At 37.7% G+C, this 27,247-nt stretch overlaps 1 protein-coding gene across 1 annotated transcript in view; it reads right to left on the bottom strand.

Moving 5' to 3' along the window:
• Positions 1-26,375, bottom strand: part of prdm5 (PR domain containing 5) — a 132,260-nt gene extending 105,885 nt beyond the window's left edge. The window contains exons 1-3 of the mRNA XM_079802787.1: positions 26,151-26,375; positions 18,851-18,934; positions 11,524-11,646 (exon numbers count right to left, since the gene is read on the bottom strand). Of these exons, the coding sequence (XP_079658913.1) occupies positions 11,524-11,646; positions 18,851-18,934; positions 26,151-26,249 (306 nt within the window). The 5' untranslated portion in view covers positions 26,250-26,375. The remainder of the gene's footprint in view (positions 1-11,523; positions 11,647-18,850; positions 18,935-26,150) is intronic.
• Positions 26,376-27,247: the final 872 nt, after the last annotated feature.

Genomic DNA, 27,247 nt, shown 5'->3' with positions numbered 1-27,247 from the left:
CACATCATCATATCAGAATGATTTCAGAAGGATCATGTGACACATGGAAAACTCTTATTTTAAATTGTTATAATATTTCAAAATATTACTGTATTTATGCTGTATTTTTTGTTTATCAAATAAATGCAGCTTTGGGAGAGACGTCCTTCAAAAAATTGTATGTCCCCTGAAACAATTTTTTACATAAAATGTTAATAAACTTTCATGCCACATATTTTTTCATGCATAGATGTACCCCAATGAACACAAATTCAGTACTGAACGAATGATCATTAAAAAAAATATATTAATTCCCATTATCCCCGTTCCCATGATCACGTTGTTTTCTCAACTTCACTTTGAAATAAAGGTCACACATATTTCTAAATTAGCAAATTTATAGCATTATATATACATTTACTTATTCTCTTTGACATAAAATACTATATATTTTGATTGTGATTGGACTTTTGTTTTACTGTGTAAAACCATTAAATTAGTTTATGTTCCTCAAACTCCACTCCACCCTGTTACATTTAATTGCTGATAACTGCCCTTTAAAATCTTAAGTATATTCCCTAAATCAAATGACTTGCTTGACATGACAATTTCCTTTAAAGAGAAAGCAACTCCAAGAACAGAGTATTAGTCATACACTTTTCTCTCTTTTCCTCATTTTTAGGTGAATTATCTAATAGCGTAACACATAACATGTCCACCCTGTTGAGTTTGTATTGGGCACGAAAATGTTTTTAAATATCTATTAAAGTTCTTCCTGTTAATCTTCAGCAAGCTTGTTCTTTCCCAGCCAGTAATGGCCTTTATTCATAGGTCACGTGACTGTCGCAAGGGCAAAAAAGCCATAGAACTGCAGCACAAGCATGTCAATTTTCCATCTTAAAAACAAAAATATGTGAACAAGATGCACGTTTTGGGCACTTGTGATCCATATACAGCACCTGCTGCAATATTTCAGTATCACTTATAACAGCGGGACGTTTTTAAAACGCTTAACGTGAAAAACACTATAGGGTGAGTTGCAGTTGATGGAGATTTGTGGGATGCACATCCAGGGCACGAAGCTCCCGTTCCACCACATCCCAAAGATGCTCTATTGGGTTGAGATCTGGTGACTGTGGGGGCCATTTTAGTCCAGTGAACTCATTGTCATGTTCAAGAAACCAATTTGAAATGATTGGAGCTTTGTGACATGGTGCATTATCCTGCTGGAAGTAGCCATCAGAGGATGGGGACATGGTGGTCATAAAGGGATGGACATGGTCAGAAACAATGCTCAGGTAGGCTGTGGCATTTAAACGATGCCCAATTGGCACTAAGGGGCCTAAAGCGTGCCAAGAATACATCCCCCACACCATTACACCACCACCACCAGCCTGCACAGTGGTAACAAGGCATGATGGATCCATGTTCTCATTCTGTTTACGCCAAATTCTGACTCTACCATCTGAATGTCTCAACAGAAATCGAGACTCATCAGACTAGGCAACATTTTTCCAGTCTTCAACTGTCCAATTTTGGTGAGCTCGTGCAAATTGTAGCCTCTTTTGCCTATTTGTAGTGGAGATGAGTGGTACCCGGTGGGGTCTTCTGCTGTTGAAGCCCATCCGCCTCAAGGTTGTGCGTGTTGTGGCTTCACAAATGCTTTGCTGCAGACCTCGGTTGTAACGAGTGGTTATTTCAGTCAAAGTTGCTCTTCTATCAGTTTGAATCAATCGGCCCATTCTCCTCTGACCTCTAGCATCAACAAGGCATTTTCTCCCACATGACTGCCGCATACTGGATGTGTTTTTCCCTTTTCACACCTTTCTTTGTAAACCCTAGAAATGGTTGTGCGTGAAAATCCCAGTAACTGAGCAGATTGTGAAATGTGATTGGTTGATTAGATAATTGCATTAATGAGAAATTGAACATGTGTTCCTAATAATCCTTTAGGTGAGTGTATAATTTGGTCAGGATTATTAGGTTATACTAACCTGAGCCTGATTAGTGTGTTTTTATGATAGACAAGACATTTTCTCCCTCTGACTAGACAAAAAAATTATTTAATTTTCAAAATGTTTTCAACAAAACTGTAGGAATATAAATATCAGCTCTTGGTATCAGACAAATTTCTATATCAGAAATATTTTCGAATTTCTAAATTGTTGATGATTACTGGAGTTGTTGTTTTTTTTAGCTTACACTGAAAAGAAAGACTTTCCATTTGTAGGCGTCAATCCTTGAAGTTAGATTTAAATGACCCCATTAAATGTCTCCAGATTCGGCTCTCTGGAGCCTGTGTGCTGAGGAATTATGACTTTTCCATAACTTTTAACATTTTTGTATTCATTTCCAGGCTTTTGGGATCACCTTGTTTTTCCAGGTTTTCCATGACTGTAGGAAAGCCGTGTTCGCGAACGCCTACCCTTTATTAACTTGAGTTAAAGCAGTCAGCAAAGTTGGGCTGGTTTAATTTAAATATATAAAAAGACTACTAGACTCAATTGTCTAAATCTATCAAATGTGTCTTATTACAAAGGGAATAAACTGAATTAGACGTTGAAAAGCAAAAATCCAGGTGTCGGCTGACACTGAACAGACAACGTAAGAGAGAACCGCTGAGAGGAGCAATCAAACATTCACACGAGGGGAAGCGTAAGATCAGCGGTGCTTCCTGATTAAGGTCAAAGGGCAAACACTTGAACCCCGAGCTGTTTAATGGCTTTATCAGACCTTCATTTCCTAAAAGGTCGTGCAGAAGTAAGCACCGTTGCTGTACATTATGTGAAAAGCGCAGCAGGAGATTGATCCACAGGGAGATGGTGAGAGAAGTGTCATGTGTGATGAAACACAGACTCAGTTCTCTTGATTTGGTTGTAATGGCCATCAGATCGTCATCATCATCTCAAACTCACCAGAGACCACTGGCAAAAAATGATTCACAAACCACTGTGATGCTTTTGCAAATGATTCTTCATCTATCCATGCAAAAAAAATCTGCTTCACTAGATTAATTAAACGTACACTGTAAAATCCAGCAGTGATTCTAACTAACACTTTTTAGTTAACTTTACTTAATGTCTTAACTTAAGTGTAAAAATCTAGTAATCTGTACTATTCACATACTATTCCTTGTTTACTCAGAAGACCCAAGTTAAGATTAATGGATTGGTTTGAGTGCCATGTTGTCAAGCCCAAAAAAAACTAAAGCTCACCATTATGGTAATCAGTGTTCCCTTGTAATTCCCTATGGATGCAGCGATGAAACAAGCAATCACAGTTTTTTGGTTTCAAAGGAAGAGAAGTAATAAATAGGTTGCTTTTAAAAGTTGACCTAGCTTCTGACTGAATAAGTAACTATAGTTAATGATTTAGTCAGAAATTAAGGAAAATTGTAATATTTCCCTTTTTGTCAAATGCTGATTGTTTACAATTTTATTGCTAACATTTACGTCATAAACACCTGTGAAACTTTTAATTGGGTTGATTGATAATCCCTCTATATTTGTGACAATATCTTGACCATGCTTGAGACACACACAGACATTCAGCATTCAGCATCAAAACACAACAATGGTAACAACAATGGTTGCTATACTAAATCAAGAGTAAATCTAAAGTAAATTATCAAGCACTCTCTACATTTCATTTTTAGTTACTAGAACTCTTGTGTAAGCGAACTATACTAACTAAGCATTTGTTAGCACAACATACTATTCCTATTTCACTTTACTTGTTTTTTTTAAGGCAATCGGTTTGCATGTTTTTTCAAGTCTAACTAATTCGATTTTACAGTGTAATGAAACATGTATGTTGGACTTTAGCCATTTCTATTGAGATATTTCTGCTCAAATGAAAGTGATGTAAACTAATTATCGTAATTGTAAAAGTAAAACACTGTAAATTAGTTAACAGTAAGTTCCCTTACTAGATCTAATAAGATATTTTATGTAATTTTACATGAAAACACAGGACTTTACTGTAAATTTCACTGTAAAATTGCATAAAGTGAAAATCTATAAATTGTTATTCACAGAATTCTCTGTGTAACAAGTCATATTTGATGGTTTTTCATTGAAATAACTGGGCAATTCCAGTGTTATGGGCGTGACATTTGCAGGTCAAAACTTGAAATATAAATTCTTAGAGAATGTATTTAATACATTTTATATATATATATATATATATATATATATATATATATATATATATATATATATATATATATATATATATATATATATATATATATATATATATATATATATATATATATATACATACATATACATATACATATACATAGTCCCTTAATATAAGAGTTAAAGACATTAAAAACATATTATGGATTATTTCTCATGTTGACAAGCGCGTGCTTTGTTCAAGGCTCAAATTAGAGACACGATTTTCCTTCTAACAGAACTGCTTGCTAAAATGCATAAAGAAATATTAATGTTCCTCATATAGGAGTTCAAATCGCAGGGTTCCCCTACAGTCAGGTGAACAGATTGACACTGTCCGCAGGCGTGAGATGCGCTCGCAATCATGTCAGTTTTATGGTTTGTGTCTAAATGATCACACGGTTTTTGGCCAGTTTATGCAGTTAAAAGTTTAAAGTCATTATTATTATTTTGTCAGCTTGATCAGAGGATTATGATGAATATTGTTTTAACCAAGAGGCAAAAGACACAATGCTCTTCTGTAAGTTGTACTGTATCATATAGCGTACCTTCTGATGTTCATATTTCGTTCTTTAACTGGAAAAGAAGAAGGGAAGATCGGTTCATGTGCTTGATCTGCCGCTTACACTGAGGCACTGCAGTCACGCTTTAGCCACATCTATTGCTTGAATTTTGTTATAAAATCGACTGAACTTGAAAGTTGAGAACTTTTTACGTATTGAAACTAACAAAGCACAAAGATTATTGGATATGCACTGATATGCGGTACACCTCAAACAGCAATATTCATATGCATATGATTTAATATGAAGCATCCGTAACGGTCACGTCTGTAACACATTTGCATGGTTGTCAAGAGCAAAGTAGTGAGATGAATTGTCGTAATCCTAATAAGCATAGACATAATTTAGCTTTGTAAATAAAGTGTCAAGTTATTTGTATTTATAATTGTTATATTATATAAACTTGACCTTTTTTACAACGTTATGGACGTGACAGAGCACTGACCTCTTAATTATAGCCCTTATAAATTCAACAGGAAGTGTTGTTATGACAAAATCAGTGTATTTATTTCTCAGGCATGCCTCCATCTTTCTGCAAAATGCTTACTTTTAAACTGACTTAGTGTAAAAAGGTGGGTCTTTGATCCCTCTTTTGAAAGCATGAAATATGGTTGGGTGAAAATGTAATTTTAGCATTGTTGCTCACCTCATATGTGGTGGATAAACAAGGCAATTTTCTGAAAATGTCTGTTACAGCACATTAATACAGTATATTACAGACCTAAATGGACAACTTAAAACGGGTTTTGTTCTTTTGGTAAACACTTTATTTTGACATGGTAAGGAGGACCTTTGCATGGAACTGCCCAAAATACTTCTTTGTAGTTTTCATCAGTTATGTAAATTATGTTTTTGTAACATCTTGTGTTAGTGTCATGATGGTGTTTTGTATTTGTGTGTATGACACTGTGCATCTTCATATATTAGTATTTACCTCAGCTTGTGGAAAAAGCTACTTCATTCCTCATGTTGCTTTCTCTTTACCACCTTTAATAATATGGTTGTCAGTATATTATACATGTAGAAAACTGATTTTTAAAGATAAATCAAATTCTCCTTGATATTTTTACATATGAGATGGCATTGTACTATAAAAATATCCTGTAAGATTCAGGATTTTAAACTTTATTGTTAGTCCAAAAACAGATTTTATTTCAGTATGATGTCAAAATGTGAATATGTATGAATAAATGTCTTAAATGGCAGCAATGGTGATTATTATTCATGCATTTTGAGCAAAATCATCATAATCATCATTATCATGCAACCCTAGGAACACGTCTAACATGCAGAATCACACCACACATTTCCATTCTATTCTTGCTGCGATCAGTTTTATACTGATCCCTATCCGTTATAGCGTAAAAGAATCCTCTCTTATCGTGTTGAGAAGTGTTGTGAAATCATTGTGCGATCACAGCAATATTCCCATATTTGCATGTGAATTATGAAGTGCTTAAGGTGCATTAGGTCACTGGAGATTGCCACTATTGGTAGCTACTCAACTGCCGTATCCAACTCATGTCACCTCAAATGTTTATGCCTACATGTGTACGCCCACATGTCTATGCGCTTGTGTGTGAGTGTGTTATTCATCTAAGGCTCATTGCACTTCTCTTATCTCCGCACTCTTTGGTGTTTTCAGATCTCTCGCACTGTGAACTCACATCAGCACCGCTAGACACAACAAACAACTCACTCCATGTCATTCCCTCTGCTGTCTGCATCTGTTTCAAAGCCTTATGCAAAGCTGCTGTCACACTCTGTGGCTCTGGTCCAGAATCTAATGAGTAGGCAGCATTTTAAGGAATCATAGGTGTGTTCCTTATGCGAAAGCTGTTCTAAAAGGCAGGCAGGCTGCACCGTGTGTTCCTCACAGAAGTGGAAAAATCCATCTAAAATGTCAGAAGTGAGAGAAAAATTACAAAAAACGAAAAATACAGAAAGAAAATGTATCCAATGTGTTAATCAATGTGCCGAAATCATGTGACTAACTTGAACTTGTTGCAAAATCTGCGTAGGGAATTCTTTCGTCCTCACACAAATTACACAATCACGAAATCTTCATGAGGAAATCTTTCATCCTCACGAAAAAAACAAAAGTGTCTCTACATAGCCACCACTGCTGTCATGGATGGCACGGGCCGTCTCCTTGGTGGCCTACTCACTTCATCCAGGTCCCTTAGCACAGTGTTTCCCATCCTTTTTTCGGTCATGGCACCCTTTGAAAATGTTCTCCATTTTGTGGCACCCCTTCGCATACGTTACGCTAGGGGTGTAACAGTACAGATTGCTCACGGTTCGGTTTGTATCACGGTTTTAGGTTCCCGGTTTCGGTACGGTTCAGTATTTGCTATGTTCAGGGAAAAAAGGGACTACTGTCAAATAAAAATAAAGAAAATAATAAGAACAAATCATTTAAATACAAATAAATACTATTGAGCAAAGATACTAATAAAATAAACTATGCTTTTCAGGTTTATCAGGTACGTCTAACATTAGTTTACAGGTACAGAAATTGATCAAATGTAAAATAGCATTGCATATTTGAGTGTATAAATTAAAGATTAATCCTATTAAACTTACAAAAGCTATTCAATCAAGAGCAGTGAGTGAGTGATGTTCTTGTCTTTTGTTGTTTGACATTAAACAGACAGCAGTAAAAGCTACTGCCCCTTTAAGACCTAATGGATATGCGTCGCCTTTCTCGACTATATAAAGTTTACTTAAGGCATATACAGACTATGTCTGCTAGAATACTCATCAAGATGGACATGTTGACATACTTTTTGTGTGAGTTTGTCCGTTCAAGAACAAGACTTGAAAGATAACTCAATATTTGCGCGCTGTGAGACGTGTGCGCGCTTTCGGATGACTGCAGCTTTCGGATGAGTGCACAGAGACACATTTTCTCACAGTGCGCGCAACTTCTCATTCGTGTCTTCTGGCACTAAACCCGGGTGATGATGGCGAAAATGACTGGTCATATTCGAACATACGGCAGCACTTGCATGCATTGAAAAAAGTTTACAAAGAGATAATTACTTGAAAAATTTGAAAACAAAATTTTATATATTTGAAGGACTTTTACGCGGCACCCCGGTTGGGAAACACTGTCTTAGCAGGTCAGCCTGGTATGCCTGAAGAATCAATGCATTAGCCAGACCAACTGCCTGGCCATTAAAGCGTTGCCCACCAAAGATAATGTCGTTCTAGGGCTGGGCGATTAATCGAAAAGTACGTAACTTCCAACCGACGTAATTCATCCATGTTGATTATACCACGCGTGTAGTCCCGTTACTCCGCCTGTCCAGTCGAGTCAACACATGCAGACAGCGTCTTCAGTAAACTTTGTCAATTGTATGTGTTTTAAGTAGGGCTGTCAAAAGATTAATCGCGATTAATCGCATCCAAAACAAAAGTTTGTGTTTACATAATATATGTGTGTGTACTCTGTTAATTATTATTTATACATAAATACACACACAAGCATGTATATATTTAAGAAGAAAAAAATATTATTTTTTTATATAAAACATTTATATTTATATATATTATAGATTATATAAATGTATATACAGTATATACATGCAAATATTTCTTAAATATATACATGAATGTGTGTGTATTTATATATAAATAATAATTAACAGAGTACACACACATATATTATGTAAACATAAACTTTTATTTTGGATGCGATTAATCGCGATTTATCTTTTGACAGCCCTAGTTTTAAGGCTTGCCAGTTTGGACATTAAAGTGATTTTAGACCATCGGATGTGTTTCATTATATTGAGCTACTGCGCTGATGCACTGTGACACACAAACACTCATACAGACAGTAGTTTGCACATCACGTGAAGATTGCGCGCGATCACCAAAAAAGACAGACAAGTATCAAAGAGTGGTTGCTGAAGACACAGAAGCTAACGCTGATTTGTTTCAGGTATCCTTTGGCCCTGTCCCAGATGGCACACTTCATATGCACTTTCGGTCTTGTGGACTGTAATGGGACACCCTGCGGTCTCGTGGACTTAACGGATATAGGGTGTCCCATTTGTCATTTAGGTCGCGAGCAGTGTTGGGAGTAACGCATTACAAGTAACTTGAGTTACGTAATCAGATTACTTTTCAAGTAACTAGTAAAGTAACGCATTACATTTCAAATTTACAACAAAATATCTGAGTTACTTTTTCACGTTTATTTGACTGACAGCTCTCCTGCCCCCATGTTGAGACAAATCAAGAATAAGTGCAGAGGCGTTGTGTGTAAACTATTATTGTAGTTCTAGTCTAAATGTGAGCATTTATTCATCTCACTTGCACAATAAAGATTCTGTACTCCTCAAAATGTATAAAATCAGTCAAATGCAAAAATCAGAGTACTTTGCAAACCTCCAATAATTAAATGTCAAATAAAACAAATAGTTGTATGCATTTAATCTACCTTTATTGACCAATGTCTTGCTGCTAACCTTTGATGATTCAGTTCAGATTTTTTGTTTTTATTGGTAAAACTTTTTTTCTCCTGCGTCCTATTCTACCATTATCCAGAATGGCAGCACAGCAGAGCTGCGCCCTCTACTGTTCATGTGTGAATTTGCATTTTTACCTCAGCCTGAGGCTTATTATTTCAATTTTGGTTTGAAGAGGTCTTTACATTTGCACAAAAAAAATAACTTTTTTGTTATAATAATAAAAAAAAATTTAAAAACACAAGCCTAGCCCAGGTGAGAAAAAGTAACGCAAAAGTAACGTAGCGCATTACTTTTCTTAAAAAGTAACTACATAACTCAATTAGTTACTTTTTAAGGGAGTAACGCAATATTGGAATGCATTACTTTTAAAAAGAAACTTTCCCCAACACTGCTCGCGAGCGACCCCTTTGAGGTCGATATGCGCCCTCGATGCGCACTTCTACCAAGCCCCCATTGGTGCGGGTTACACAGCAAACTTCTTCCCGGCAGTCAAAGCGGCATTACGCTGTGAAAGTGCGGACTCAGAGGAAGACCGTGAGGCTTTAGGGCAGGGGTTTTCAAACTTCATGATGCCAAGGACCCCCAAATATGATGAACCTTTATGAGGGACCCCCTTCCAAAAATTCTTATATCTTTTTATGTATGAAAAAAACATTAAATAACAGTAAGTGTGACATTATTAATACAACATATTGTTTCAACTTAAAATGGCTATACTTAATGTTGGATGTATCAGGGTTCCTACACAATTTTCATTTCAAAATTACTTTTCCAGACTCGAATTTCCAGACTTCTTACAGATTTTTCCGACCATATTTAACTTGTTCTGATAAAATGTTTTCAAATTCAACTGCTAACAAGTGTTACATTCTAAAGATTTAGTATTGGCGTTTTTGCCTTTTATTAGGATAGGAAAGTAGCTAGACAGGAAGTAAGGTGGGAGAGAGAGGGGGGCGGGATTGGGAAAAGTCCATGAGGCAGGACTCGAACTCGGTCTCCCGAAGCACAACAGCTCTACATGGCGACGCACTTACCCACAATGCTATTGGTGCCGACAAGTCTGTTACACTCTGAGTCAAAACCTCTATGTAGGCTATCTAATATTTAGAAATCCTATATTAAAAAAACCTTAACAATCAAAATGCTAAATCAGTCAAAAAAAATTTAAAGGGCTATTAATTTACCCAAAAATTAAATTTCTATCATAATTTACTTACCCTCATGTCATTCTAAACTAATAAGACTTTTGTTAATCTTGGAAATCTTGGACACATGAAGATATTTAAAGGATTAGTTCACCTCAAAATGAAAATGTCCTAATCATTTACTCACCCCAATGCCATCCAAAATGGCAACCAACTCAGTTGGTTGCTCAAAAACTTAATTTATCTTTCACTGAAGAAATTAAGTCATGGATATCTTGGATGGCATTGAGGTGAGTAAATGATTAGGACATTTTCATTTTGGGGTGAACAAGTCCTTTAATAAAGGGACTGAAATCTCTTATGAAGTCCCTTATGGTCCCTTATAAGACTATAAAGTCTTATGGTTTTGAAAGACATGGGGGTGAATAAATGACAAATTTTCATTTTGGGTGTACTATTCCTTTACGAACTCCACCATCGACTCTGTTTTATCCTCAAACCCAACTTGCTTTCTGTATAAACCTGAAGAAGAACATTTTCAATTAAACATTATTTGTACAAGTAACTTTCACAGTAAATGTATGTAAGCAGCTCACGCACAGCCTTACAACTCTAGTGAGCGAGATAAAGGGGACTATAGTGAGAAAAACTCACAGTAAAAAAATACAAAACAAGCATATACAATTCTGGAAGGTATGTGGCAAGAAAGGAAAGAAACATTTAGAACTGAAACCGTTAGAATGTTCGCTAGACTTTATCCATTTTTGCTTTATCTTTTTAGGCTCTGAAATTTTCTGGGGACCCCTTAGAACTTTATGGAGGACCCCAGTTTGAAAACCCCTGGTTTAGGGTGCCATTTTGGGACAGGCCCTTTAGCTTCTGCAAATATGGTTGGTTGAAAATGTAATTTGTTGCTCACCTCATATGTGGTGGATTAGTACAGGGCCTTTAGCTTTTAGCAAATGTGACTGTCCAAAAGACTCCAACTCTATTGAAATCTTTTACAGGTCGAGCCCTTAGACACACTTTGAGGCACATACTTCTTGTCTATGCAGAGTGTTTCAAATCAGCCACTCAGATAAAGTTCCCTAGAAGGCCGTACACAGCAACAGTGTGTATCTGCGAGAGTGTAAAGAGATCTCTGTGGTTATCGGGCTGTGGCATCTTGTCATACCTGAATGGCGGCCAGGTTCTTCTGCTCCTGTGAAGGGGCCTGATGAACGAAGCGAAGCCAGTTAGCATGGCGAGGGTTACTAGCGTCCAGGATATACAGCACGTCACCTTTATTCCCTCGAACCTGCAGAAGCACAGATTCAAAGGTTACACACACATTAACTCACAATATTAGATTTAATTTATCAATATTGTCTCCCTCTCTATATGTATGTGGGTCAAAGACGAAACAGGGGTTTTTAAGCATCAAAAAAATAAATGTGTAATACAGCTTTACATTTAGTTTTTTCCTGTACATTAGAATGTGTCCTGTTTAATTTTATATTTTCTTAGCAGAAAAAAAATGACTATCACACATTGTTACCATGATTTACAGAAGACACCCACTAAAATGTCATTCAGTGTAACAATATTTATGTATCAGAAAATCTTATTAGGCATATTTAAAACAGGAATCATTTGATGGCATATTAAAAGACTCTTTTTAAGTATCAAAGTCCAGCCCACAAATACTAATTAATTGTAATTTTTAAATCTATATACTTTGCCACTATCCTTCAAACCTCTAGGTTTACCCATTAACCAGCAAGAAGTTTTTGTAAGGAAGTGAAATACATTTAAAATATAATAAAATTTTGAATGATCACATTATTTTATATATTTTAATGATTACAGGTTAGAATAAGTATTGTTTAATTTTTTACATAAATATATCTGTTACACTGCATGAAAAAAGCATTACCCTGAATGACGAAACTTCTACTTCAGCTTATATTGCAGGCCATAAGCTGGCCATCTATATCAAAAAGTGAGCTTGACCAGTAAAGTTAATCACAATTATTCACAACATCTACTTATTTTTTTAAAAATTCTAACAATATAAATGTTTTTTTTTGGCATTTCACTGAATGACGTGCGGTTTTGTAACTTAAGATACCACACCATAAAAAGGTGGAATAATCAAATATTTAAGAGCAATGAATTCTCTTTTCTGCAGCACCACATGGTCTTCAGGGGGCCTTTTGGAGATGTCACAGACTGTCGAATGACTATCTGTTTTTTATATGATTTCAGAATGGCTTCTTGATCCTGTTACACTGAATGATCTCTTGCAAACTGGATTTTTGGGACAAAAATCCCCTGGTTATTTAAATACTTTAAAAAAAAAGTAAGACATAGTCCTTTTAATATAACACAGCCAAAACATATTTGAAAATGCCAAGAAAACAAATATATTTTTTTACTTGTTATTTTATAAATTTATTTAAAGACGTAATGGAAAAATCAAAGTCCGGACCATTACGCTGTATGACAATTTTACACTTTGGAACATTATTTCACCATTTTATTTTGACAAAAGTTATTTGAAATAGTAAAGTAGACAGTTTACTTGCATTTAACATGTTTGTTATGTATATAAAATGACTTTTATGATAAACATAATTTGATGCGGACACCAAAATTGTGATGTCTCGTCTTTGACCCATGTACGTATGTCAGTTGATATTAGATATTTAATTATGTTTTTTTATTTTACTTTTCTTTTAGTGTGTAATATAGCCTAGCACAAAGTCCACACCAAAGGGAGTTGAATCTCTCCAACAGAAAACCTGAAACGCCCCGTTTGTAGTTATGCCGTTATTTAATCACCATGTAATACATTTGCATAATGTCCACCTACTGGCTGCTGTGGTCCACCCTCAAAAAACAGTTGGGATTTCCAGGAGACGCTGACGGCTAGTGCTGGGCGGTATGACCAAAAAATTGACATCACGGTATTTTTCTAAATTATACTGGTTTCGCGGTATATGACGGTATTTTTTCCCCCATGCATGACCGGGTGTTAACCGCATTTTCTACTGATTGAGAGAGGAAATACTGCAGTAGATTGACTAGAATGCCCTGTTTTACTGTCATGACGAGTGAATATTGTAGAAAATTCCCACACTAGAGCTAATACAGGTTTGCAAAGCCCCACAAAATGATGCTGTGTGTAGACAACAACCAATAAAACACAGACCTTCAACACACTCATTACACACACATGAATATTAAAACAGGGCTCGACATTAACGCTTTTACGCTTGTCCGGGACAAGTGGATTTTTTGAAGGGGCAAGTGAAAAACAAATTTTACTTGCCCGACGGACAAGTATCCTGGTTAAAACGTCAAAACAAATAATAACTAGGGAATCACCAAAGTGCAATAATGATTCTGCATTCACTAGTGTAAGTGGAGATCGATAGTGGATAATATAAAATGAACAGACAAGGTTGGGCTGTTGAGGCTCGCGCAGCCTCTCGACGAGAAAAAAGAAAACAAATGAAACTCAGTTAAAATACACAGTTAAAATTGTGCAGTTTTTATATTTATAACATATGATACAGTTAAGCAACATTACACTAACAAAAGTGTTGTTTTCCTGAATACCATCACGACTAAAAATGACACTGATTTCATACGCCAGTTCCATAAACAATTTAACATTAAGTCACTTACATTTTAGAAGCAATATGGACTGTTTTTGTTCTATATCAGCAGCGAAAATAGTTCCAACAAATATCACAGCAGAACCGCATCTCACAGCAACAGTGTGTGTTAGTGAATGATTCAGCGCTTTAATGAATCGGTTGAATCAAAGATTCAATGGCCTATTCGTAAACGACCGCCAAATTCTTGAATGATTCAGCCGTTTAACTGAATCGACTCAATGACTCGCTCATTAAGACGGTCACATGCTGCCACCTACTGGTGGTTTAGTTTCATCTTTCCAACATTTCTTATTTGTATATTCAAAAATATTTAAAATAATCTCATAACATTATTTAATGCAGTTGTAATTTTTCAGTGTAAATGATTTAATTTGATTGGTAACAGCCAATCAACAGTGTCTTATTCTAATTTAATTTATTGATCAAATTTAAGAATATAAAAGGAAAGCTGAAGCATACCCTATATTTAATAAGATTATGGAAAAATGCCCTTTATAAAAAGGTACAAATATGACAAATTGGCTTATTTAAATATGTCAAAGCTGATTAAACACTTCAGTATATAAGCAAATGTTTTACTCGGACAAGTGAATGACTTCAGACAGCAGATTTACTTGTCCGAAGGACAAGCGTGTGAACAGGCTTAATGTCGAGCCCTGTTAAAATATGGTTCATAAAAAACAGAGTTGAGGGCACTTTAAGAATTTTACAAATCTAACCCTATATAACAACAAACTGCCAAAACGAGGAGAAACATTTAAAAGGTCTAAGGATATTTTCAGTACATTTAAGAGCACGACAGTCTCTGAACAAACGACACACGTCAGTTTAACACAGAAAGAATAAAGGCAGTGACGGCACATACGTATTACAGTTTACAGCTGCTCATTAAAGGGATAATTCACCCAAAAATGAAAAACACCCCATGATTTACTCCCCCTCAAGCCATCCTAGGTGTATATGACATTCTTCTTTTAGACGAATACAATCAGAGTTATATTAAAAATGTCCTGGCTCTTCCGAGCTTTATAATGGCAGTGAATGTGGCTCTGTTTGTGTTTATCGCTAAAAGTGGAGCTACCTCTACAATATGGAACTGGTACACAGATATATTTTCACTTGCAGGTGAACACTCTTACGGAGCGATTGAGAGTTTGACTGTTATTTCAGTTCATCTCAATGAAAGCGCCGTGTTTTTGACGCACAGTTAACACTTGTGTAAGTTGCCCGACTTGAGAGCGCTCCGTGTTTCTCACACACTCAAAGAGGGAGCGAGAGAGTCTTGCATACCACGCAGAATTGACGTGCTACATGCAAACGATATTCTTTGTTGTATTTCCCTGTAAAATACCGCCGTTCATTTGGAATTATTCAGCCTTTATTAACAAGCATAAACTAATGTGCAAACGGCAATCTCAAGGGGTGAAACGAACGATATTCAAACAGAACCGAACCGAACCATGGCATGAGTGTATCTATCACTGTCCCAGTTTTGATTTCAGCAAACATGATTAATATTCAAGAACCCAGCAGCTCACCAATCCTTAGTGCAAGAAGAAGTTATTAAGTGCTATCATTAAATCATGCTGGATTATTTGCACTATTTGAGAGTTACTTTTGCTGTTTGCACTATTGTTTTGCCCCTGTTTACACCATGAGAGCATGAATAAATACAGAATCTGTGTTTACATTTCAAACTTGTAATTGATTTGAATTATTATCGTGTGATGTTGTTTTCAGTTGCACTATTTAAACATTATCCGCACTTTTACAGAAGAAAACTTTTCCATTTCTGCAAGGGCTGGTGTTTGGATTGTACTGCTGTTTTTATATTATTTTATGTAATTGGCATATTATATTTGCCTATTTGATTTACTTTAGATCAATGTTTGTGTTTCTGAGGCCCTCAAGAATGCATGCCACTCACTTGTAGCCAAAAACAGAGGTACCATAGTACTATATAGTTTTATCGTACTTTCAACATCTGTAGGAACAACCCCGCTGCCATGTGTCCATTGTGATCAAACATATCCTCAAACAGGACTCTTTTCATCAGTGTAAGTACACTGACCATATATAGCGGCTGGTGTCTAACATTCCAATGGGGTCTTTCAGGGATAGTTCACCCAAAAATGAACATTTCCCCATGATTTACTCACCCTCAAGCCTTCCTAGGTGTATATCACATTCGTCTTTCAGACGAATACAATCAGAGTTATATTAATAAATGTCCTGACGCTTCCAAGCTTTATAATGGCAATGACTTGAAGTCCATAAAAGTGCATCTATCCATCATATAACTGCTCCACATGGCTCTGGGGGTTAATAAAGGCCTTTTGAAGCAAAGTGGTGCGTTCGTGTAAGAAAAAAATATCCATATTTAAAACTTTATAGACTAAAAGCGGTATATCCGCGAGTCGGCTTGCGCTAAAAGAGTAAGCCCTGACTTGATGTATAGAAGCATCGCAAGCTTTGATTTTTTTGGGCAACAAACTCAAGCCCCTCTTCTCTTATATAGAAATCCTCCGCCATTTCTCTTTAAAAATTCTCGTTTTAGACTTTAATTCATGACTTGTGTTTTGTTTTGCTCTATCCTCTGCGCTTCTGCGTTCATCAATACGCATGTATCAAGGGTCCAAGGGTCAAGGGTTACCTGACCGCTAGTTATTTTAGTCTATAAAGTTTTAAATATAGATATTTTTCATACACAAATGCGCCACTTTGCTCCAGAAGGCCTTTATTAACCCCCCAGAGCCGTGTGGAGCAGTTATATGATGGATAGATGCACCTTCATGGACTTCAAAAACAAACCATCAAGTCACTGCCATTATAAAGCTTTGAAGAGCCAGGACTTTTTAAATATAACTCTGATTGTGTTCGTCTGAAAGAAGAATGTCATATACACCTAGGATGGCTTGAGGGTGAGTAAATCATGGGCTAATTTTCATTTTTGGGTGAACTATCCCTTTAAATCTGGAACATTGCCCACTTCCCACAAGCATGCTCTTTGCCCAAATCTGACGAATACCTATATTCCACTGTTTTTGGATACAAATTATTATTTTGAGACATTTCTCGTTCTTAAACACGGGCTAATAGCGACTTATTTGGACTAATCTTGAAAGGTAAATTCCCTGAAATTGCCTGCGTCGTAACACACAAGCAGCATGAAAGAGCGGCACAGTGAAAGATTGCACACTAACATGATATATCATCGTAATTATATGCACAAGTGTGTAATTTAAGAGTTAGGCTCGCTATACTTTGAGCAGAGAAGTGTCATCAGGGCAGGCCGATCAGTAAATCACAGCTCTAATGTGGCTGAACACGACCTGATCTGCACTATAGTTAAAACTTGAATGCAGCCGAAAATAAACGCAAATCTTTCAAGAGCAGATATTTGATGGGATATTAGATACGGCGTGCATTGGGAGACGCGTCTTGTTCCCGTAGTTCTGTCTGGTCTGGGAAAGTCAGTGTGAGTTGAGTTCATGCTGGCATGTCTCGTCCAATTAATCGTTGCCTGGAGATGAGCAGTGATGCGTCTGTCTGAACAAGAGGGGCAACAACATTCTCCAAGAGGGTTAAAATTCAGTCAGACCTCAATGTTCTCTGTTTGCGAAGACAAACATCACGTGGTGATCTGAATAAATCTCTTACCCAAAGTATTAAAGGGTTAGTTCACCCAAAAATGAAAATTCTGTCATTAATTACTTACCCTCATGTCGTTCGACACCCGTCAGACCGCCGTTCATCTTCAGAAAACAAATGAAGATATTTTAGTGTAAATCTGATGGCTCTGAAAGGCCTCCATTGGCACAATGCACGGTTCACTCTCAAGACCCTTAAAAGGTACTAAAGACGTCGTTACAAAGTCCATCTCACTACAGTGGTTCTACAATAACTTTATGGAGTGACGAGGATAGTTTTTGTGCGCAAAAAAACCCTAAATAACGACTTATATAGTGATGACGATATCAAAACAAGGCATCATGAAGCTTCGAAGCATTATGAATCAGTGAGTCGATTCATGATTCGGATCGCGTGTCAAACCGCCAAACTGCTGAAATTTGGCGATACAAACTGCTGAATCGACTCACTGATTCATAACGCTTCGAAGCTTCATGATGCCGTGTTTTGAAATCGTCATCACTATATAAGTCGTTATTTAGGGTTTTTTTGCGCACAAAAACTATTCTCGTCACTCCATAAAGTTATTGTAGAACCACTGTAGTGAGATGGACTTAGTAACGACGTCTTTAGTACCTTTTAAGGGTCTTGAGAGTGAACCGTGCATTGTGCCAATGGAGGCCTTTCAGAGCCATCAGATTTACACTAAAATATCTTCATTTGTGTTCTAAAGATGAACGGAGGTCTTACGGGTGTCGAACGACATGAGGGTAAGTAATTAATGACAGAATTTTCATTTTTGGGTGAACTAACCCTTTAAACTGTGGTGTGTAACGCATCCCGCACTGTTTGTGCCACAGACATCAACAATGCCTCAAATCATGTGACATGAGAGGTGGATTCACAGAGACAGAACACTAGCTACTACCCAACAAACCATACATCAGCACATTTAAAACCTGTCAGGACTGAATACCAACTCCTAGCTAGTTTAGTAAGGGCAGCCGCTCACATTCTCTTCAGAAAAACATAAACGTTGTCATAAAATAGCCAAGATATAAACTAGCATCTAACATTTTAAAGAAGTTTCATCATATAGGAGTTACCTTTGAAGTGCTCCCAAGTGACACAAAAACAAAAAGCTTTGTTGGCCACACATGTATTGTGGGTAAAGCGATGGAATCATTGTTGAGTCTAGTCACCCACCTCCCACATCAGCCGTGAATCCATGCTTTCATCCAAGTCGCTCAGCATCCGCTTTTCACCGGCAAACGGGCCAAACTTCTCACCCTGTGTAAAAAGAGCAAGTGTGTGTGTGAGAGAGTGTTGTAGGATCGGGCTTTGATGTCACATCCAGCAGTTTCTGGAGTGTCTGTAACCCTGTTTACAGTCTATCTCACGGACAAAATAACATTTGAACACGTCCGGAGATGACAGGAAAACACACGGAGAGCATCTGCTTTAGTTTCCGCTCTGACAGACACAAGACCAGCCGAACGCTGTGAGTGCGTGTTAGAAATCAGGAGTGGGGAGAGAACTTTGTGCTTGGGCCGTTTTTCATCTTCAAACCAAACTTGGGTGTCACGCAAGCAAAGTTTAAAGACTCTGTACTCATTCGGTATTTTGCTGTTTGAGATGTTTTGTGTGCGCAACAGAGGTAAGAAAGCCCAGAAAGTCGCGTCTCAGATAGCCTGCGAATACTGAAGTTATCTTTCACGTGTTCTAGCGCTTGAACAGATATATTCACACGAAATGATATAAAAACTGCCCTATTGGCAATAATCCTAGTTAACATAGTAGGTTATGTCTTAAAGGGATAGTTCACCCAAAAATGAAAATCACCCCATAATTTACTCACCCTCAAGTCATCCTAGGTGTGTATGACATTCTTCTTTCAGACGAATAAAATCAGTGTTATAATACAAAAGTCCAGGCTAATCCAAGCGTTATTATAGCAATAGTAGCTCTGGGGTGTTAATAAAGGCTTTTTGAAGCGAAGCAATGCGTTTGTGTAAGAAAAATATCCATATTTAAAACTTTATAAAGTAAAGTTTTGGCCGACCGCCTTCCGTGTTCAATTTATGGAAAAAGTGTTGAAAGGTCATCTGCCGATCGAAGACTAACGCGACCAACACTTTTCCACGGAAGGCGGTCGGCTGGAACTGTACTTTATAAAGTTTTAAATATGGATATTTTTCTTACACAAAGGCATCAATTCGCTTCAGAAGGCCTTTATTAACACCCAGAGCCACGTGGAGCAGTTATTCGATGGACAGGTGCACTTTTTATGGACTTCAAAAACAGAGCAACTATTACTGCTATAATAACGCTTGGATTAGCCTGGACTTTTTTAATATAACTCTGATTTTATTCGTCTGAAAGAAGAATGTCATATACACCTACGATGACTTGAGGGTGAGTAAATCATGGGCTAATTTTCATTTTTGCGTGAACTATCCCTTTAAGTGAACGTAAACAGTTGAGAAATATAAAACGCATGTGTAACGACCGGTTCACACAGAACGCATTTTTGCTGTTAAAAGTGTGAGATGCATGTCGAATGCAGGTGGAACAAATAACAGCGCAAGGTCTAGATACAAGTTTTTTAAAAAGTTGAACCTTTAACTTGAGCACCGCGTTGTTAGAATGCCGCAACTGTTAAAGGGTTAGTTCACCCAAAAATGAAAATTCTGTCATTAATTACTTACCCTCATGTCGTTGGACACCCGTAAGACCTCCGTTCATCTTCAGAACAGAAATGAAGATATTTTAGTTGAAATCTGATGGCTCTGAAAGGCCTCCATTTGGCACAATGCACGGTTCACTCTCAAGACCCTTAAAAGGCACTAAAGACGTCGTTACAAAGTCCATCTCACTACAGTGGTTCTACAATAACTTTATGGAGTGACGAGAATAGTTTTTGTGCGCAAAAAAAACCCTAAATAACGACTTAAATCATGATGACCGATTTCAAAACACGGCATCATGAAGCTTCGAAGCGTTATGAATCAGTGAGTCGATTCATGATTCGGATCACGTGTCAAACCGCCAAACTGCTGAAATCGCTTGAATTTGGCGATTCAAACTGCTGAATCGACTCACTGATTCATAACGCTTCGAAGCTTCATGATGCCTTGTTTTGAAATCGGTCATCATGATTTAAGTCGTTATTTAGGGTTTTTTTGTGCACAAAAACTATTCTCGCCGATTCATAAAGTTATTGTAGAACCACTGTAGTGAGATGGACTTTGTAACGACGTCTTTAGTACCTTTTAGGTAGGGTTGGGAACCGAGAACCGGTTCTTATGTAGAACCGAAACTGATTTTTGAAAAATACCAGAACCGCGCGAAATTCCTAAGTTTCAGTTCCGAAAACGGTTCTGGTGCAATGTGTGTGCGAAGCGCTGGAAGCGTATCCTTTAATAGCGAGTGACAGCCAGTGTTGCCAAGTCCGTGTTTTTCCCGCTTTCCACTGTTGCCGCGGGCTGTGTTTCATGTCCGCGGGTTGAAGCGACCCCAATTATGTGATATTTAGCCCCGGAAATGCAAATTTTACCCCCTGAACCGCGATTGGGCTTGTTTTGGGCTAGTTTTGAGTAGCCATTGTGCGGGTTTTGTTGTGAAAACCTGGCAACCCTGGCTCACCTCATCATGAATATTAATTACGTTGCCTGCCGCTTCCAGCAGTGCAACGCAGTTCAGCACTGAAAGCCCTCGCACTACACATTTACCGTTTTGCGTCAGATATTTTCTCGTTGACCACCAGCATGGCGAAGAGAAAGTCACAAGTATGGATTCATTTCCAAAGAATGAATGATAATGAAGCAAAATGTAACACATGTGAAAAGTTAATAACATGCAAAGGAGGCTGCACTAGCAATTTGACAAAACATTTGCTACAGCACAGAGTGCCACAGGGCTTATACCAGATTTATAGTGAAATATATATATATATATATATATATATATATATATATATATATATATATATATATATATATATATATATATATATATATATATATATATATATATATATATATATATATATATATATATGTCAACCGTTGAGTCACCATGGTTTAGGTAAGCGCTTAGGCACAATAACCTTTGTAATGCTGAATTGCAATTTATTATTTACAAGTTCACTGAATAACTGAATTACTATTAAATTAATATACAACTAATTAATAAATATAACTAATAAATATAATTTATAACTTGGTTTTATTCAGAGACAGAGAGATAAAATGTAATAAGACAATTTCAGAGGTGTTCATTTGAAAAAAAATGTGTTGCAAAAATGGCTTAATTAATACTGTAATATATGTACAGTACAGGACTTTTTTGACATTGCCAACCTGTAAATTAATTTTAGAGCAAGTAATAAACACAAAATGGATTGTTTGAGTTGCGTATTGTGCCTTTTTCCTTTACCATTATTTGTTTAATAATTTTAATGGAACCGGAATCGGAACCGGAATCGTTAGGCGGAACCGGAACCAGAACCGGAACCGGAACCGGAAAATTTCTCACGATTCCCAACCCTACTTTTAAGGGTCTTGAGAGTGAACCGTGCATTGTGCCAATGGAGGCCTTTCAGAGCCATCAGATTTCAACTAAAATATCTTCATTTGTGTTCTGAAGATGAACGGAGGTCTGACGGGTGTCGAATGACATGAGGGTAAGTAATTAATGACAGAATTTTCATTTTTGGGTGAACTAACCCTTTAAGGTCCTTTCACACTGGACGCGATTTTGACGCGCGAATAATTCGTGCGATGGTTTTATTTTTTGATCAGCTGTTCGTGTAATGAGTGCTTCCACACCGAATGCACTGCGGCGAAAAAACGGCGTTTATTTTTTTCACTTCGATGTCGATTTTTTTTACTCTTGCAGCGACAGAAAAGGCTTCAACCAATCACATACAAGGAAACAAAGGTCAGGAAACGTCCAGTTGATATCACTAGCTATTCAATCAACATTAACCTTTGCCAGGTATCGCATTTCTCATGAGATTACAGCTCCTGTGGAGTACATGCAAGCCACTGTAGACTACAGAAAACGATAGCTTAACCTGAGTTAAAACCTAATTGTGTCCGCTACTATGGAAAGTGAATGTGTTGCCGTCAGTACGACAGTGGCACTTAAATGTTTACATTGTTACTCTCTGGATCAATTGGTTCCTGAAGTGTGTGGTTTGTCTCGTCAGATGCGGTGCTACTTAGCCTGACAAACCAGACTCACATCAAGATGTTGGGTCTGGGAACTCACCATTGGCAGGGCTCAATCCGAGGGGCGGGATAAATGGTTGTCTTTCAAATTCCCTCTGCACGCAATTGACCTATCGGTAAGCCCCTCCCCTCGAACGCAGATGAGCCAATAGCAGTTGAGTATCAGTTGCTCTAGGACCGGAACTCGGACATCTTTAGGTTTCAGCGCCATAGAGAAACATTCGAATTTCCGAAGCTCTCATCGGTTTGATGGTGTTTATGCTACAAAAATGCTAAAATGTCGTGCCTGAGGTACTGTAGCACTGATTCCAGGGATCCTGAGAGGATTTTCTGTTTGTCAAACTCTCATTAAGTTACGATTAAAGTCCCTGCTGACATACAAACCGAAATAACTAACTGTTCTCACGTCATCTTACACTGTAGGTCAAAAACACGAAAGTCTACATTTCAGTGCCTCTCCATATTAAACTGGTTATATGTAAATTAATTTAATTTTAGATATGTTTAAGGACTACATTATCTGACCTACTAAGGAGGGCTCTTATTTTGATGGGTATTATAGTCTCCGGGTTAACGTTAGTGAAAGGAAGAGCTCGCACTCGCATTTTATCGGAGTTGTTTTGCAAAGTTTACCAGTTATTAACTGCACCCCCGAAAAGGCATAAGCTCTGTGTATATGTTTGTTTACTGTTAGTTGTTTGAGTGTTTTTGTGTAATTTGCTGTGTATGTTAATGATAATGCAACGGAGAGAGATAGTTTGTGAATGAGATGTTAATGCGCACATATGCTTTGTTTGTTCAGCTCTTACGATGATTTTTTTGGAGTGAAAAAGGACATGATAAACTTGATAAACCATCAGTTAAGTTTGGCCATCATTCGGACGGGGTATACGCTACATTCTGTGTCCAAAAACATCTTGGGATAAGGTTTTCACACTGACAGCTGTCATTGTAAGATATAGCAACTCCCTTTGTTTGTCCGAGTTAGCAACAGTAACTTAGGGGGGCGGGGCTTACCGATAGGTCAATTGGATAGCGCCATGAGTGCCACAACCAACCAGAACGAAGAAGAAGGTGAAGCCGAGCTAACGTTAGTTGATAGACTTTCGCCGTATCCGGTCGGCAAAACTCTGAACACATCTTCTTTTCTTAAGAATGACTTCAATGCCGTTCTATGTTCTTTTCTCAAAGAAAAGCTTAACTCCCAAGTCTTCCAGAGTCGCGGCTAAAGCCGATTCGAAAGACGCTGTTCGCCAGCTTCTGTGTTTACGAGTAGCACGCAGAACCTCCGCAACTCTGCCGTCATTATGTTAAGCCCGCCCACCGACTCTACACACGCTGTGATTGGCCTGACCAGAGTTTGCTTTTTCCAGCTCTCAGGTCTACCGAGAGTTGCTAGCTAACACTCGCGCCAAAATAAATGTTCTGCCGCTAGGGTGCGTCTAGATTTCTAGGCTAGGTGCTACTGTCTCTGGAGGAGCTCCTCAAATTCGCCGCGAATGTTTCTAATGTTGGAGCTCTGAAACGTCGCCAATTCGTGCTACTGTCTCTGGAGAAGCTCCTAAAATTGTCCCTCGGACATTCGAAAGTAGACCGGCCATGATAAAGTTTTAGCTCCTGTACAAGATTAGCATACTCCCCTTCAGACTCTCTGTTCTTTTAAGACTGGGCGCACCCAAAACCTTCTCTTCGGTCTTTTAAATAAAATGAGAAGCTCGTCTTCACTGAATGAGGAAGTGTCCGTGTTTTCTCAGCTATCGCCGTGAATGTTTCTAATGTTGGAGCTCTGAAACGTTACAGACGTCGTAATTTCGTGTCGCGGCTGATGTGAGTGGTTTTGACACAAACTATTCGCACACGAAATATTTTTTCCACTTCGCCTTTTTACGTTGCGCTTCCGGTGTGAAAGGGCCTTTAGAGACATTAATCTAGCGTGTGTTTACATTGATAAACAATGGAAAAGTAGCGCAGTGGAATGGAATGGAACCGTATATTGGATCTGTGAATTGTGTCTTAAAGTGACAGCAGCCTAATATTCCTGCTGTGGTCTGTGTTTTTTAATGTTAATCAAACATCAACATTAAAGAAAATCACTCACTGCTCTTGACTGAATAGCTTTTGTGACTTTAAGTAAGGGATAATCCACGGCTAGCTTTGCATTAAACGATTTTAATGCACGGCATGAAGGCAAAGAATTGTTGAATGAATCACCCCCCCCCCCCCCCCCGGCTCTTAATGCGTCGTGTTTCCTTCTGGAGCTTCAGTGAATGTTTGAACCTTTTTTAATAGTTGTGTTTGAGTCCCTCAATCGTCCTCAGTGTGAAAAGATGGATCTCAAAATCATAGTCATTGCTGGAGACGGTTCAAATGTGCAAAAGATGCTGGAAAACTGAAGAATGTGCAGGAGCTGATTTTTCTGAAGAACGTTGGTCAGTTTAACTGCTCAGGACAAACAAGACTCAAGAACAACCATCACAAAACACACACACAGCCGTGGGTCATAAGGGAACGACACACAGGATTAAGAATCAAGGGTTCATAAACTTTTGAACGGGGTCATTTTAATAAATTCAACTATTTATTTTGTCTTGTGGACTGTAAACATATTTTATGTAAAATATCTTATTCAGGACAGTACTATATAAAATAATAGCATATGATCTCTCTTATTCTGTTAAAATTGTTCACATCTAATGTTAGCAGATTAGGGTGTGTAAACTTTTGAGCAAGACTGTATGTGTGAATTATGTAAAATATGGGTAAAATATGAGCAGGTTTTGTGATGTTCACACACTTTATCTTGTTAGCTGTAGAGGGTAACTTTAAAAGTATGTTTACCCCTTACAAACAAGTACCACAGTAACTTTATTTATTGTTTTTGCTGAAAAGTCAGAAAAGGTTCACATCAAATCTTTCTCAAACAGTGTAAAAACTCTTTCTGGTGTTTCTTTAATTTGCTTTTCCAGACAGAGGAGGCTGAAATCACGCAACCCGTGTTAGTCCTGTAATAACAACAATAACTGTAGTAACTGTATGGCGGAAACAGGGGCTGGCATGGTGATTTTGGGGCGGAAACGATGGTTACCATGGTGAATGTTTGTAAGGGACGTGGCAGCACACGTAAGCACATACACAGAGGAATGCAGCGACAACCAGGCGTTTACACTTTATGAGCAAAGTGGAGATAATAACGTCTGCCTTTCTCCAGAAGTTACCACAGAACGCATACTTTAATATCTTTCATGCCGAGAGTTTGTTTTATATGCACGCACCTTCTTGACTGCTCTGGATGTGTACAGCCCCATCCCGTCCTGAACTTTAGAGGACTTCAGCACGAATCTGTCCGGCACGTACATGCCCAACATTCTCATTACTTCAGAAAGACGCCTTTCTTAGAAACAAAACAGAAGAGGAGACACGGGTTATGTCGCTGTGTGTGTAAATCTCAATCCTGTCTGATCTTCCATGTTACTGTCTGTACATGAGACTGACACTGCGTTCCGATTGGCTGTTGGCCATACGGGGAATGCGTTTCTGCGATCTGATTGGTGGAAAGTTTGAGAAGGCCCGCCTTAGTGTCAGTAACAGAGTGAGATTCTGCGATCTGATTGGTGGAAAGTTTGTCACCGCTAGCTACATAATTTTACTGTCCCGGGAAAAGTCACCACATCATACTAAATCAACTAAATAAAACTAAAATCACGAATACTACACAATAATAATAATATCAACAACACTAATGGTGTTGCTACTACTACTACTAATAATAATAATTCATAAAGTAGACCTACAATAATACATTTTGGTTAGTTTAGTTCCTTCTGACAAGGGTTTAATTAAGGACCTCTGAATTTAAGCAAAGGTCCAGGTTTAATCTATATTTAATCGATTTGACAGCCCTAATTTAAACATATAACAGCATTAAATTAAATGAGCATTACCATTTTACTGACATGTTATATTTACATCCTCCAAACATAGCTAATGCACCTCAGTATGAACATTAGCCTCTGGTCTGACTGTGTGGTCTCTGTTTCATGTACACATTATGTTTTCTTTAATTGATTTTCAAAGCCATTTGATTTAATGCTCTATAAACAAGGTGGTCGCACAATCAGTCACAGAAATGGAGGATGGATGTGCGTATAAGTTGCCGCTAACGATCACGGCTGTGTGTTTGTGGATCATGTTTAGATGCTGTTTACTGGCCCTTCATCAGTGCCTACCAACCCACATCTATTAAAGACAGGTTTCTGCAGACTGAGGAAAATGGGCATACAGACAGCAATGGATGATCAGGCTCATACACGGACACACTCATACAATCACAGACACACAGCAGGGCTTTTAAGGCCAGGCCCATTAGACT

The sequence above is a fragment of the Gobio gobio genome (assembly GCF_949357685.1).
Source record: "Gobio gobio genome assembly, chromosome: 21".
NCBI lineage: Eukaryota > Metazoa > Chordata > Actinopteri > Cypriniformes > Gobionidae > Gobio > Gobio gobio.
The sequence above is the reverse complement of the archived record's forward strand: the minus strand, read 5'-3'. Positions and strand labels throughout refer to the sequence as shown.